Below are 15,422 nucleotides of genomic sequence, written 5' to 3' on the forward strand. Positions count from 1 at the left end.
ACTACTCCTAATAATGAATGTTATATAAATCTACTTGTGGTATTGGAATTGTTTACTAACAATATATATATATATATATATATATATATATATATATATATATATATATATATATATGAGAAAGAGAGAGAGAGAGATCAATAAATATAATTCCTTGAGAATTGCTAACGTATATACAAAAAAAGATAACTTATCTTTTCAAGAAGATTTACGAGCAGAAGTAAATATTTGTAAATCAACTCGAAATCCAAACTCACATTTTTTTTTTCATACAAAAGCATACATTTTATACTAAGTAAGATTAACGGAATCCTCTTACATGACTGCGTAGGATACGAAATTTTTCCTTTTTTCAAAGTTAAAAAAAAAATTATCGAATAGAAATTTGGTTTATCAATATTTTTTTTTTTTTTTTATCTACAATGACGAACGGGGATAAATGGTTTTGAAAGCTTAGTTAGAGTATCGAAAATCTTATGCTATTTCGAGAACTAGAATTTGTCAGAAATCTGAAAGTGTACTAAAATGTACATTTATTTATATAAAAACTACCTAACTCTACTCCCTATATATATATATATATATATATATATATACACACACACACACTAGCAGGCCGCCGGACGTTGCTCGGTCGTAAAAAACGCATAAACATTATATTTTAATTAATGCAGAATTCTTATACTGCATGGTTTAAACGTAACGTTAATTTCCTTTAAAACAAGTGAATCATGCGTAGTCACCCGTGAGTGCACAGTGAATGGGTTATAAAAAAAATGACTAAGTTCAGCATTTGCCCCCCCCCCTCCTCCTCCATTTAATCCCGAAAGCCCCTAGGGAATGCAAATCCTCGTGAAAATGAACAAACGGTGCAGTTTTAGGCCTTAACATATGTAAATTTGAGTTCTGCACCATGCAAAAAAAAAAAGAAAAAAAAAAAAAAGAAATGACTAAGTCCATCATTTACCCCCCCCCCCCAATTCAGCCCCCAAAGTCCCCAAAGCCTTAACATATTTAAATTTGAATTCAGCACCATGCAAAACTGCTGAATAGACATACACAGAAACTTTTGGACAAATATGGTAAAATAGTCCTAAAAAATGGAGTGTTTTTATTTAGCCCTAAAAGAGCCCCTGGGGCACACCCAAAAGTTATTGCAAAGTATAGACAAACAAAATTATATAGAAATCAGTTAGTTACAACGTTTGAGAAAGTTTTATAAAAATTCAAGGCATCAATTTTTTTTTAATAAGCACAAAAGTGTCAATTTTAAGGCATTTTAACCCGAAAGGCATCCTAGCGGGGCAACAGGGATTTTCCTGGAAAATCCATTTTGTTACTTTTTTACTCATATCATGTTTAATGTTTGTGCAAAATTTCCAAAAATTCTAAGGCGTAGTTATAGAGTAAAGTGCGGACAGACGAATGGAAGAAAAGAAAAAAAAAAAAAACGAAAACATACTGAGGATGGAATTTGGCTCGGAAATATATTTAAATTATAAATTTCAAACAAATAAAATATTTGTTTATTTTCCCAGTATTACTTGTGATTTCGCTTTCAAGCGCACTTAATGCGTATTTTATTTTATTCAAATTAAATCAACGTTTTTATAAAGAAACTCACACCCTTGACCTTAATCTTGCGTTGCCAACGCATGGTTCTAACATTTCAAAATACAACCGCTGTGAGACAATGCGCGGCTCTTTACAAACAGACTTTACTCTCTCCAACTTTACAACATGGCAAGAAAGAAGAAAAGAAAAAAAGAAAGAAAACAATATACTGAGGATGGAGTATAGCTCCGAAATATATTTATATTATAAATTTCAAACAAGTAAAATATTTGTTTACTTTCCTTACATTGCGTTGTGATTTGGCTTTCAAGCGCACTTGATGTGTATTTTATTTTATTCGAATTTTATTTTTGTTTACCATCTATTATTTCTCTCACTCTCACACATTTAAATATAATCATTTAAACATTTAAATATAATCGTTAAAAAACCCCAGTTTGTTGCAATATTTTTGAGAATGTTGGAGGATTCTACTTATAGACACTGGCGATAGGAACTGCCGAATCAAATTGAGCCACGTTCTGCTAGCAACCAATCAGAAACCAAAATAACTTCATAGAAAAAGTAAATCTGAGCATTTCAGCACATAAATTTTTTTCGTGTCAATACGAGAAGGATTTTTTGCTATTTGCCCGCAGAAATCATAAAGTTCAGGACCTGTACAGTACAACTACCCACTGAAAATTCTTCATCTCCAGGACTTGTACAGAATAGCTACCCATAGGAAACTCTTCTGAAATTAAACATGGCTTCGAGTTCAAGACATTTTCAATAAAAATGTCTCCTTAAATTTGACTTTTATGTGATTACCGAGAAAGGTGGTCTCGATCCCCCACCCCACAGTCTCTCTCCCAAATTGGAACCCTTAAATAAGGGACCCCCAAAACAATACTCTGAAATTTTTTAGCTGTAAATATTGTCCTTGAGGAAATTAATTAAGAAACATAACTGTTCAGTGTTGAGACATTCTGTTGAACAAAGATGGCGACGAAGATTCAGTGCAGTTTCGATCTGGAGTGTTAAGTAATTCCTAGTAACAATGATGGCAATGAAGAATCAAATGCAGGTTCGTGACGGAGAAGACGGCGAACTGATTGAATCTAAAATTCAAAAATTTTTATAGTAACTTTGGAAGCTTCTCATTGGTTGGTTATTATAACTTGTGGTTATAAAAACGATCGTCGAAATCATTGGTTGGTTATTATAAATTGTGGTTATAAAAACGATCGTCGAAATCATTGGTGTCATACCCCCCCCCTCCATTAGGAGTCAAAAACATTTTAACAATAACAAAAAATGGCGGGGGGGGGGCAGGTTCAATGAAAAAAATAAACTTGAAAGTAAAAATTCCAAAGACTCCTGGGCAATGCCGGGTTGATACAGCTAGGTTGAAATAACATTAAAAGCAATTATTTGTTATCGAAAATCGAATAATTGTACCGACATTTTTAAGAATTTACGATTGTTGGAATATCCGCCGGTGAAAGTTGGACTACTTCGAAAAATAATCAGACGCTTCTTTTCATGGCGTCACAGTTGTAAAGACACAACAGTGATTCCATTCAGTCATTTGACGCTGGATGTTGTGTTCAATTCAAACCGACTTTTCTTACCCCCCCCCTCCCAAACAATCTCAAGATTCAAGAGAATGGAAATAAGCCAGCAGAACTTCGGTGCTAACAAAAGCGGAACCATTCTTCTTCAAGTGTCACAGAGCGAAATTAATTCTTTGCATGTGGAATAATTAATTTTGGAAATAGCTGTCAAAACAGTAAATGTATGGATTTCTTATTTATTTTATTTATTTTTTTTTTTTTTAGAGATTCCACTTTTTTTGGAGATGGGGTATTTGTATTACTGAAAAAACATAATATTACCAGCTATTTATTTAAATATGAGATCCGAAATATTTAAGGTGTGCTTGAACGTTGAAAATACTTGTTCAATTTGTCTTATGAAGTTCTGATCTCCTGTGCTTTTTGATAAATAAACATTTCATTTTTTTTTTCTAGACTGAATTTTCTTCTTCATGGAAATCACTCCAGACAACGCATGAAACCACTTTATGTAAGAAACTAACAAGAACAAAAATAAATAATCGCAAATACAGAAGATTTTTATTGGCCTTGTCTTGGAGAAATAACTATGGGGGAATATAATCAGTATAAAATAATTAGACTCAACACAGTAATTTATAACAACTTTATTGTACGAAGGCTAATCACGTTGACACACCGGTTCCCGCTGGATCACTGAAGTTAAGCAACGTTGAACCTCGTCTGTACTAAATGGGTGACTATTTGGGACTTCCAGGTGCTGTATGTGCTCTCTGCTTATCTCAGCATTGCTTCCAGTCGTCTTGGACTTCTCCTTGCCACTGAATTCAAACAGTGTCGATTCAGGAGAGATGTGGTTGGGGATTGCGCGATCCTTGCCTCACAATTACATGTGCAGCTGCCCCTATAAGAGGTAACATTTGTCTTTCAAGACTGAACGGAGGCATCGGATTGTACAAATAGGATATTGCTACTCGAATGTATCTTGAACTTACTCTTCGTCCAGTTACCGTTTCTAGCTCCTTTTATAAACTGAAGTAATCCATTCTCAGGGGGTGTCAGGATCTTCCAATATATCAATCTCTCTCTCTCTCTATATATATATAGATCTATACACACCCACATATTATTTATTTAAAAAACTATGTTACCTATTCCAGGGACATACCATGGTTCATGTGCCTGGATAGACCATTACTGTTTAGAAAAGAGCCTTACCTTATAATCCATCCAAAATCCTCGGCAATGAAATAAAGACAGTACAAAAAATATGTTCCATTTTCTTTTAAAGCTGTCTTCATTTCATGAGTTGCCGAGGATTTGTATTGGATTATAAGGGCATTTTCTAAACAATAGTCTATCGATGCCAATGAAACCATGGTACGTCCCTGGAATATGAAGAAACAGTAAACAGTTTTTAAATAAATAATTTTTTTTAAGTTCTCCCAATCTAACGATTTAGCACTTTTGGAACATGACCTGACACAAATTATATATATATATATATATATATATATATATATATATATATATATATATATATATATATATATATATAATTTGTGTCAGGTCATGTTCCAAAAGTGCTAAATCGTTAGATTGGGAGAACTTAAAAAAAAATATTTATTTAAAAACTGTTTACTGTTATATATATATATATAAAGGTTTTAAACAAACAAAAAACAACTCGGATGTAATTCTCTTATCTATCTACTATTATATAAAATAAACTTTTTGCGTTTGTGTGTGTGTGAGTTCATTCCCTAGGAATTCTGAAACAACTGAGCGGATTTTTATGAAATCTCACACAAATATACTTTATATATCTGGTAAAGTTCTTTGATAGGTTTTCTATCAGAATGTCTTCCATAAGTATCGATGATCAAAATAATCCGATGAAAGAAGGAACAGGCGATTTTGATCAAATTTAACTCATACAACCTCACATCACAAGTGCATTTGAGAAATTTTATTATCGCCCGCCATATAAAATCAACAATAGATTCTTTGATATAACAGGAGCACATTCGAAATGAATGTTTTTGTTTAAAGCACAATTGAACCATGATACTTGACATTTTTCATTTTAAACTTTAATTCAAACCATTTATAAAAATAATTTTATAAAATCAACAGTAAGTTCTCTACAGTGCAATGTAGACTACAATGTATTGTGAACTAAGTAACTGTGAGGGAGCATGTAAAGCTTCCTCCCGGTGCACCGAGATGTGTCCCCAACTAGATCAGCATGCATATATATATATAAGCATACATGCATATATATGTATAAGCATACATGCATATATATATATAAGCATACATGCATATATATGTATAAGCATACATGCATATATATATATATAAGCATACATGCATATATATGTATAAGCATACATGCATATATATATATATAAGCATACATGCATATATATATATATAAGCATACATGCATATATATATATATAAGCATACATGCATATATATATATATAAGCATACATGCATATATATATATAAGCATACATGCATATATATATAAGCATACATGCATATATATATAAGCATATATATATATATATATATATATATATATATATGCATATATATATGCATACATGCAGATATATATATATGCATACATGCATATATATATATGCATACATGCAGATATATATATATGCATACATGCATATATATATATGCATACATGCAGATATATATATATGCATACATGCATATATATATGCATACATATATAAATGCATACATGCATATATATGCATACGTGCATATATATATATGCATACATGCATACATATGCATACATGCACATATATATGCATACATGTACATATATATGCATACATGCACATATATATATGCATATATATGCATACATGCATATATATGCATATATGTGCATATATATGTGCATATATATATGTGTGTGCGGTTATATATATATATGTGTGTGCGTATATATATATATGCATATATATATGCGTATATATACATATGTGTGCGTGTGTATATATATGTGTGTGTGCGTGTGCGTATATATATATGTGTGTGCGTGTGCGTATATATATATGTGTGTGCGCGTATATATATGTGTGTGCGCGTGCGTGTATATATATGTGTGCGTGCGTGTGTATATATATGTGTGTGTGTGTGCGTGTATATATATAAGTGTGTACGTGTGTATATATATATATATATATATATATATATAAAGTTGTTTGCATTTATACTCACCACAATAGTAATACTACTTCCGCACCGGACATTGATAACAAGAACATGATCATCAGGACTGTTGATTTCGTCCAATCTGCGTTCCACTTTCAAGGCCCCCTGTAAGCAGAACAAGTATTAAATAGTTATTGTATCTAACCTAATAATGTATAAACAATTATCTAGCTCATCTAAAAATAGTTATTGTAACTAACCTAATAATAAATAGTTATTGTAGCTGATCTAATGATAAAAAAAAAATAGTTATTACATCTAATCTAATAATAAACAAACACCAATAGTATTTAACCTATTAATAAACAAATGGTTATTATATCTAATCTATTTATAAATAAATCGTTATTGTATCTAATCTATTAATAATAAATAGTTATTGTATCTAATCTATTAATAATAAATAGTTATTGTATCTAACCTATTAATAAATAGTTATTGTTTCTAATCTATTAATAAATAGTTATTGTATCTAATCTATTAATGAACAAATAGTTATTGTATCTAATCAATTAATAAATAGTTATTGTATCTAATCAATTAATAAATAGTTATTGTATCTAATCAATTAAATAAATCGTTATTTTAGCTAAGCTAATGATATATAAAAAAATTATCGTAGCTAATCTAATAATCAATAAATAGATATTGTAACTAATCTACTAATAATTATTGTATCTAACCTATTAATACATAGATAGATATTGTATCTAACCTATTAATAAATCAATAGTTATTTATCTAATCTATTAATAAATAAATAGTTATTGTATCTAACCTATTAATAAATCAATAGTTATTTATCTAATCTATTAATAAATAGTTATTGTATCTAACCTATTAATAAATAGATAGATATTGTATCTAACCTATTAATAAATCAATAGTTATTTATCTAATCTATTAATAAATAGTTATTGTATTTAACCTATTAATAAATAGATAGATATTGTATCTAACCTATTAATAAATCAATAGTCATTTATCTAATCTATTAATAAATAAATAGTTATTGTATCTAACCTATTAATAAATAGTTATTGTATCTAACTTATTAATAAATAAACATTTACCATAGCTAATCTATTAATAAATAAATATTTTTGTATTTAATCTAATGATAAATAAATAGTTATTGTATCTTACCTAATAATATATTAATAGTTATTGCATCCAATCTAATAAATAAATAGTTATTTTATCTTACCTAATAATAAATTAATAGTTATTGCATCCAATCTAATAAATAGTTATTGTAGCTAAATTTATAATAAATGTATAGCAATTTTATTTGAATCCCAAGTTACTTACCGATATTTTGTCGATTCCAAAGTAAGGATTTGATGGCGCCTGCTCAAGAATAAGATAAATCCTTTCATCTTCTTCGGTGCAAAGAGATTCAAGTTGTTCATTCCATTCTGGTAGGGCGGTACCCTTAGGGGTGTCTTCTGGCACTGACTGATGAATGGCCAGAATTGGAGTACCCGGTGGGGTACATGTTTTAAGAGATGGGGGCCAGGCATCCTTTTTGACCCTGTGGATATAAGTGAAGTTTCCCACAGTGGGTAACCAATGGCTGTGTGGTCCCTGGCCAAACTTGGACCTAGTCCGGTTGTGCAACCGGTGTCGCTTGAATGACAGGCTTTTCAGCTGCACCTCGTTGGCAGTTTCAGGAGTCGTAGCAGCAGACGTGCTTGAGAGTGGCGGCTCCCCGGGCGATGTTGATGCCCTCGTTTCCGACGATGATGTCGTTGTAGATGGTAGGGGTGACAATGATGACAATGATGAAGAAGATGATAATGATGAGGATGATGAGCTTGAAGATAAAGACGCTGATGCCTGCGGAGACAATCGTAATTTTGCCTTGGTTGTCAGCGTTGGGGGTAGAGTTGTTGGCTGCTTACCCTCGTGCTTTGAGCTGTGGCTGCTGTGCTTGTTGATACGGGTTGCACTGGTCGATGTCTTTTTCTGCTTATTTGTAGCCGGTAGCACGGGAGAGTTCGGCGAGAGAGTGCTGCTTGTCAAGGTGCCGCCCTCTGCTTCATTGGTTGGCAGGATGTCACTGTCTTTGACCACGGTGATGTTCACCTCAGATTCTCCCGCGCATGGATTGGTTAGAAGACAGAGGCTGGCAAACAGCAAAATATAGGCTGGAAGTAGACGAAGAAAAGAAGGCAACATTAAGAACTCATACACAAATACATATACTGCATTCGATCATTACGTAGTATCATGCAACATGCATGTTGCATGATACATGCTGCAACATGTAACATGTAAGAGAAGACACTGAAGAGCAAATAGGACAAAAAGTGGTGGGAGGAGAGGAAGAGTATGAGCGGGAAGTATCAAACACAAAAGTTTAATAACATGAAGGTTTGGGCTTTGCATGGGTTGTAAGAGCAACTCATATAATATTTTGTAACAAACAATACCCTTTTATAAACAACAATGAATATATTTATTTAAGCAACCTACAACTTACTAATTGTGTACAAGCGAGTGCTACTAATCGTCTGATTATTTGATGTGCATTCTGAAATTCAAGCATTAAAAGATAAAGAATTATCCAGAGATAAGCGAGATTGTTTATATGTATATATATAAGCGAGATACTTTATATGTATATATATATTAAAAAGTTTGACTCATGACAAGGTAACCTACATCAAAAATTTCAAGTGTTTAGACCCAAAATTGTCGGAGGAGTTTGGTAGAGTCTGCAAAGGTCCACACTTTCAACTTTAACCTCTTAGCAGCCAAATTTTCGCCCCAAAACTGATTAAAAATGGCTGCACGTCTGAATACTCTTTATGTAAAATTTCAAATGTTTAGACCGAAAATTGGCTGAATAGTTTGCTTGAGACTGCAAAGATCAAATCTTTTGAACTTTAACCCATTAGCAGCCAAAAAACGATTAAAAAGCTTGCCCTATGTCTGAATACACTTTATGTAAAATTTCAAATGTTTAGACCAAAAATTGGTTGAGTAATTTTGGTAGAGACCGCAGAGGTCAAATTTTTAAAAATTTTGACCCCTTAACATTTGTTTTGAGCTCAAATCATATTAAAAAGTTTGATCCATGTCCAAGTAACCCACATCTAAAATTTCAAGTGTTTAGACACAAAATTGTCGGAGGAGTTTGGTAGAGTTTTCAAAGGCCAAATCGTTGAACTTTGACCCTTTGACAGCCAAATTTCTGGCCGAAAACTGATTAATAAGATTTTCCCAAATCGCAATATTCTTTATGTCTGTAGACCTAAAATTGACAGAGTTATTGTGTAGGGAAATGTACACACACGCGCGTGCGCGCGCACACACTTTCACTTTTATAGATATATAGATTAGTATAAAGACGAATTGTACTAGCACCCACGCCAAACCAGAACTCAAACCTACAACCATTTAGTTTTCGGTAGCAGTTCTACTTCCATACATACAATGACCCCTATAAATATTAGATACATGTTATTTTCTGTTATAACGATAGTTAGTGTTCGTCATTTTGCCTGATATTTAGTAAGTAATATTTCGTAAAGCCGTTTTAGTTGTATGTGGAAGGAAAGATAAAAAGTTATGATTGAATACATTTTTTTTTAATGAAAGTTCAAAATCGCCCTATGCAAAAAGTATTGGATAGGTAATATAGCAGAGTTACTTCCCTTCCACCACTCATCCTAATGTGACTAATTATAGCCCTTTACAACCAGAGAACGTAGCCGGTTTTTTCCGGTGTTTTATTATTGTAAATAAACTGGCTAGGCGCAGCTATTTTGGAGGCGACCTTAACGCTCTATAATACAAACAGAAGAATTTGGCTTCATGTGTTTTTATTCATGCTGTGTGTTCTAGAAAGAACGCGTTAGGAATAATAAGACTTTTCAAATTTCTAATCAAAGCTTTGTATTTTAAAAGACTTTGAATATTCAAATTTTCGATATCATTGGAATGTTATCTCTGACCAATCAGGGAAGCACACAATTGTTTACAAGAGAGTGCTACTAATCGTCTGATTATTTGATGTGCATTCTGAAATTCAAGCATTTAAAAATAAAGAATTATCCAGAGATAAGCGAGATAGAATCATGGAACGTCACAAAGGAAGACAAAGTTACCGAAAAATTATCAAAGAAATGAATCTAGCACTAAGTACAGTAGGAAATATCATCAGAAAGTATAAAAAGCATAGTGACGGTTGTGCAAACCTCCCAAGAAATAGAAAACTGAAAAAAATGAGAGTAATTCAAGGTGGATCAGCAGAAATATGCAAAAAAAAAAAAAAAATAAATAAATAAATAAAATAAATAAAAAAATAAATAACAAAAAAAAACAACAAACAAACAAAAAAAAAACAAAAAAAAAACAAAAACAAAAACAAGCAATACCTTAAAAAAAAAAACCCAAAAAACAAACCCTTCATTACTCATTCTGAAATTGTTGGATCTCGACTGCACAAAAATAAATATGAAATCAATAACTACAACTACAAAAATACATTTTTTTTTACAAGGTGGTCACCACTTATCAAGGACTGGAAGCCACTCGGGGATAAGGCTTATTGCATGTACAGTACGTTAGTGTTGAGATTTGATAAAGTGTCTTACTTAAGGGGGTGGTTTGTCAGGAATTTGTTTATGTTGGACTTGAAGACATCCAGGTTGTAGTCAGGTGGGAAACAGGCAAACGGAACAGAGTTCCACAGGCGTGCATTTCTAAGAAAGAAGCTTTGTTCATGGAATCTACGTTTTGGTTTTGGCACAGATAAAGAGTGGGGAAAATTTTTGACAGTGGTTTCAGATAGATGGGTAATAACTACAACACAAATAAATATGAAATGAATAACTGCAACACAAAAGTAAAATAGAACAGATATATTGAGAGCAAGAAAATATATAACACAGTTAGATAGAGTCCATTGGTATAGTCATGGGGAGACCGTCCCTGGAGAAGATGTCGGCTGGGTAGTTGTCGACTCTCGATCTCATCTCTCTGAGTCTCCTGTTGGTTGTCTCCCAACCATATTTATATGGTTGACACTCCACGTATGCTAATTAGGTGGATCCTATCACAACAGAAATTAAAACTGATCTTGAGGATGCTGGAATTATTATAAGTAAGGATACCATTAGCAGAGTTCTATATCGTATAGACTTCCATTCAAGATCACCAAGAAAAGCGCCTTTACTGGAAATCAAACCCGTCAAAAAAACAAAAAACGATTAAAGTTTGTCGAAATTTATGGTCAGATGAAACAGAAGTTGAACTATTCAGAAAGAAACGATAAGTGTTTGGCGAAAAAATAGCACTACCTTCAACAAGCACAATATATCTCCAGAATTAAGTTTAGTAGTGGTCCCATTATGATATGGGGATGCTGTTAATTCAAGGTTTCTGGTGAGTTACAAGTTATCCATGGTAGAATGAATGGTAGCATGTACAGGGAGATTAAAGAGAAGAACCTTCAGAAATATGCAACCTGTATAGAACATGGTGAGAATTCCGTGCTTCAATACGACAATGATCCCAAACGTACCGCAAAACTTACAAAGAAATGGTTTGAAAATAATGGTATTAGTACACTCAATTGGCCAACTCAGTCATCTGAGTTGAATCCAATTGGGAATTTGTATATATATATATATATATATATATACTTGTTTATTGTTATATAAACATGCTCACATCCCGCTGCTACAAATAGCCACTTGTTTCAATCAAACAACAGATATCATCAGGCAGCGACTTGACTATTCAAAAGTTCAATGAATAATGGATTTTTATTTTAGGTAGGAACTCTTTAAAAGTTGGAGTTAAAAAACTTAAAACACAGGACTTTAATTATAAAATGTAAAGAGGGAGGGGCAATTTAAATAAAGTTAAAAGATTACAATGGAGAGAGAGTGATTGAGAAGAAAAAAAAAGGAATAGAGAAAGAAATAGAGAAAGAAAATAGAGAAAAATATATATATATATATATATAATATGGAGAAGAAAAGAGAAAAGATATAAATGGTTATTATAAAGAGAATAAGGACTAGAAGGGAAAAGGAAAGGAAAGGAAAGAATGATGAGATCTAGTTAAAGAGAGAAAGAGAGAAAGTAAGAATTTGACAGTATATAGAAAAAGGAAAAAGAAAAAGATCTGCGTGTCAACCAATTTATGAACAATTATACAATTCAGTAATGAAACATATTATTACAAATACAAACAGAAGATACAATCCAAGCGTCAGAAATGAACATGTCAAAAAAGACAGCGAATGTATCCAGCCAGCATATTTATCATCTCACATACGTCCACGAGTAATATCAACGCAGTTCAAACATACGTCTACAATTAATTAGGTACTTTATGCTCAATGATATAAGTTTAAAGTTTTCGCGTTTTTATTAGATAAATATATAAATAAAAGAAAAAAAAATAATGATAAAACAATATTAAAATTATTATTAATAATAATAATAACAATAGTAATAACAAACATAATAGTAATGATAATAATAATAATAATAATAATAATAATAATAATAATAATAATAATAATAATAAAAACAGAATAAAATTAATATTTATTATCTTTTTAATATAACATATTTAGCCATACGAGGGGATTAAATAAATTAAATAGGGCCAATAATTATAAATAAAAATCTACTAATATTTATGTATATAAAAAGAATACAATACATATATGTATATATACACATACACATATATATATATATATACACACACACACATGCACATATATATATATATACATATATATACATGCACATAGGTAAAGGTGTAACTATACTATTAAGTTGAAAGTTTAAGCTATTTAAGTATAGATATAAAGTCATATTAAATCACAAATTAATACATTCAAGACCAGATTACTAGTAACACAGATACAAGTACACTTACCTATAAATATATAAATATATTCAGGCAAAAGAAGTAATTAAATCAACGAAATACTCAAAAGTAGCGACACACAGGTAGATAGTACCCAAATTAAAAATAATAAAATACATATGTATATACCCACAGAGAACCAACAGCCATACAAATAAGCATATATATATATATATATATATATATATAATTTTATGTATACACATACATACAAAAAATACACAAATATATGCACACAATCATATACTAATATACAACAACGCACATACACATATATATACGCACACATAAATATGTATAATTTACATAAACTATATATATATAGAAATACATAAGAATACAAATAATTTGGCAAGAGTACAGATAGATGCATACACACATAGAAACATACAAATGGAATGAATAAACATGGGAGGGTATACCAAATAATATAGAAATGCATAGATCTAAGTACACACGGTCATAAAGTAAATAAATAGACACATATATATATACACATAGACACACAGGTATATAAGATAGGGGAAGTAAAGAATGAAATCAGGCGAGGAGAAAGTATATTAATAGTATTTTAATAAATTATAGAAATCAGTGACAATTTTAAATTTATTTAAATTTTATATCTAAACTAAATTACTTAAAAGATGGTTTTTATAATGTTTGCAATTAATTGAATTTTCGTGCTTCTTATTTAATAATTTATCTCTTTCTCTAAAAGTAAGTATAAATAATTTCTCATAAAGACATGGGTAGCAAGGCGAGTTTAAAGATGAACAGGTTTTAGCTTTCTTTAAAATTTTCCAATTTACTATTGGGGAGTAACCTTGCTCTACTAGTTCATTGTACTATTTAGACAAGGAAGTTCTATTTTTGTACTCATTATTTTCAAAAGAGCACTTGTGACCGGTAAATCTTTCTTTAAAATTGTTATTTGTCATTCCTATGTAATATTTTTTTTCATTCGGATTTTCCTTAGTAGAAATAGTTGCTTGGTACACTACAGAAGTAATTTGACAATTTCCTTTAAGAGGGCATTTTGATTTAATTCTACAGTTACAACTTTCGGTAGCAATGGGTGTGCTATTTTTGTTTAATATTTTGTTATTATGTTTTTTAATTATTTTTTCAAGGTTTTCATTACAGCTATAACTAAGTTTTATTGTATTTTTATTGAAAATTTTATGTAGTATGTTATTCGTAGGGAAGTGCTTTTTAATTAAGTTTAAGAATTTCATTCCTAGATTTGTTTTAAATTTCAGATTAAAAGGGGGATTGTACCACATGATTTTTCTCTTACGGTTTCTATTTGTATTTGTGTTTGGGTGTGTTGGTTCTATGAACTCAATTTGGGTGTTTTTGTATCCACTATCCTTAAGGGCCCTGTTATAGAAATATTTATGTTTATTAAATGTTTCAAGATTGGAAGAATTGTCACTGATTCTTTTACTAATGGATTTAGGGATATGCCTAATGATAGATTTTGGGTGATTTGATAGGGGGTGTACATAAATTGGGTTTGAGTTTTCCTTCCTATATGGTTGGTAGATGCCTTTCCTTAAATCAAAGTTCACATCCAAAAAATTTACAGTTTTAACATCTGATATAATATCCACTTTTAATTTAATTCTATGGAATTCATTTAAGATAATCTTTTTGGTTCTTTCACATTTAGGGCCGTTGGATTCCTTGATGATCATCAGTCCATCACGATACAAGCCTATATCCATGACATTGATGTCTTTGGTTAAGTTGTATAGTATGAATAGACCTACTAAGTCTGTAATTTCAGCAGAATCCAAAGACCTCATGGAAATGTCAAACAGGTCATTTTGATCTTTTTTCAACCACTGATCATTTCCACTAATCAATGTAGTATTTCTACATGTCCGTATAATTTCAATTTCAGTGTCTTTTATATCAGACAGGAGTTTAGCAAACTCCATCACCTCTTCGAATAGTTCCTTAGATATGGAGGGATAGTAATTCACAATATCGAATTGTAAGAAAGTACAATTCTTTTTATTATGTATATTGGAAAACCATTTAATGGTATCCGCTGTGTTAATCCATAGATTTAGCTTATATGTTGATTTAATTTGATAGTTAACTCTTTCTAGTATATTTTTACTTAATTTACCAATT

At 31.0% G+C, this 15,422-nt stretch overlaps 1 protein-coding gene across 3 annotated transcripts in view; it reads right to left on the minus strand.

The window, feature by feature from the left end:
* The window catches only part of LOC145254646 (protocadherin Fat 4-like), a 1,852,201-nt gene that overhangs the window by 258,254 nt on the left and 1,578,525 nt on the right, over positions 1 to 15,422 (minus strand). For all 3 annotated transcript variants that reach the window (XM_080113277.1, XM_080113278.1, XM_080113279.1), the window contains 2 exons: positions 7,691 to 8,529; positions 6,386 to 6,484 (listed from right to left, as the gene is read on the minus strand). In XM_080113277.1, the coding sequence (XP_079969403.1) occupies positions 6,386 to 6,484; positions 7,691 to 8,529 (938 nt within the window). The remainder of the gene's footprint in view (positions 1 to 6,385; positions 6,485 to 7,690; positions 8,530 to 15,422) is intronic.

This window comes from Euprymna scolopes, chromosome 30 (genome assembly GCF_053919585.1).
Source record: "Euprymna scolopes isolate OS-2025 chromosome 30, ASM5391958v1, whole genome shotgun sequence".
Classification (NCBI taxonomy): Eukaryota; Metazoa; Mollusca; class Cephalopoda; order Sepiida; family Sepiolidae; genus Euprymna; species Euprymna scolopes.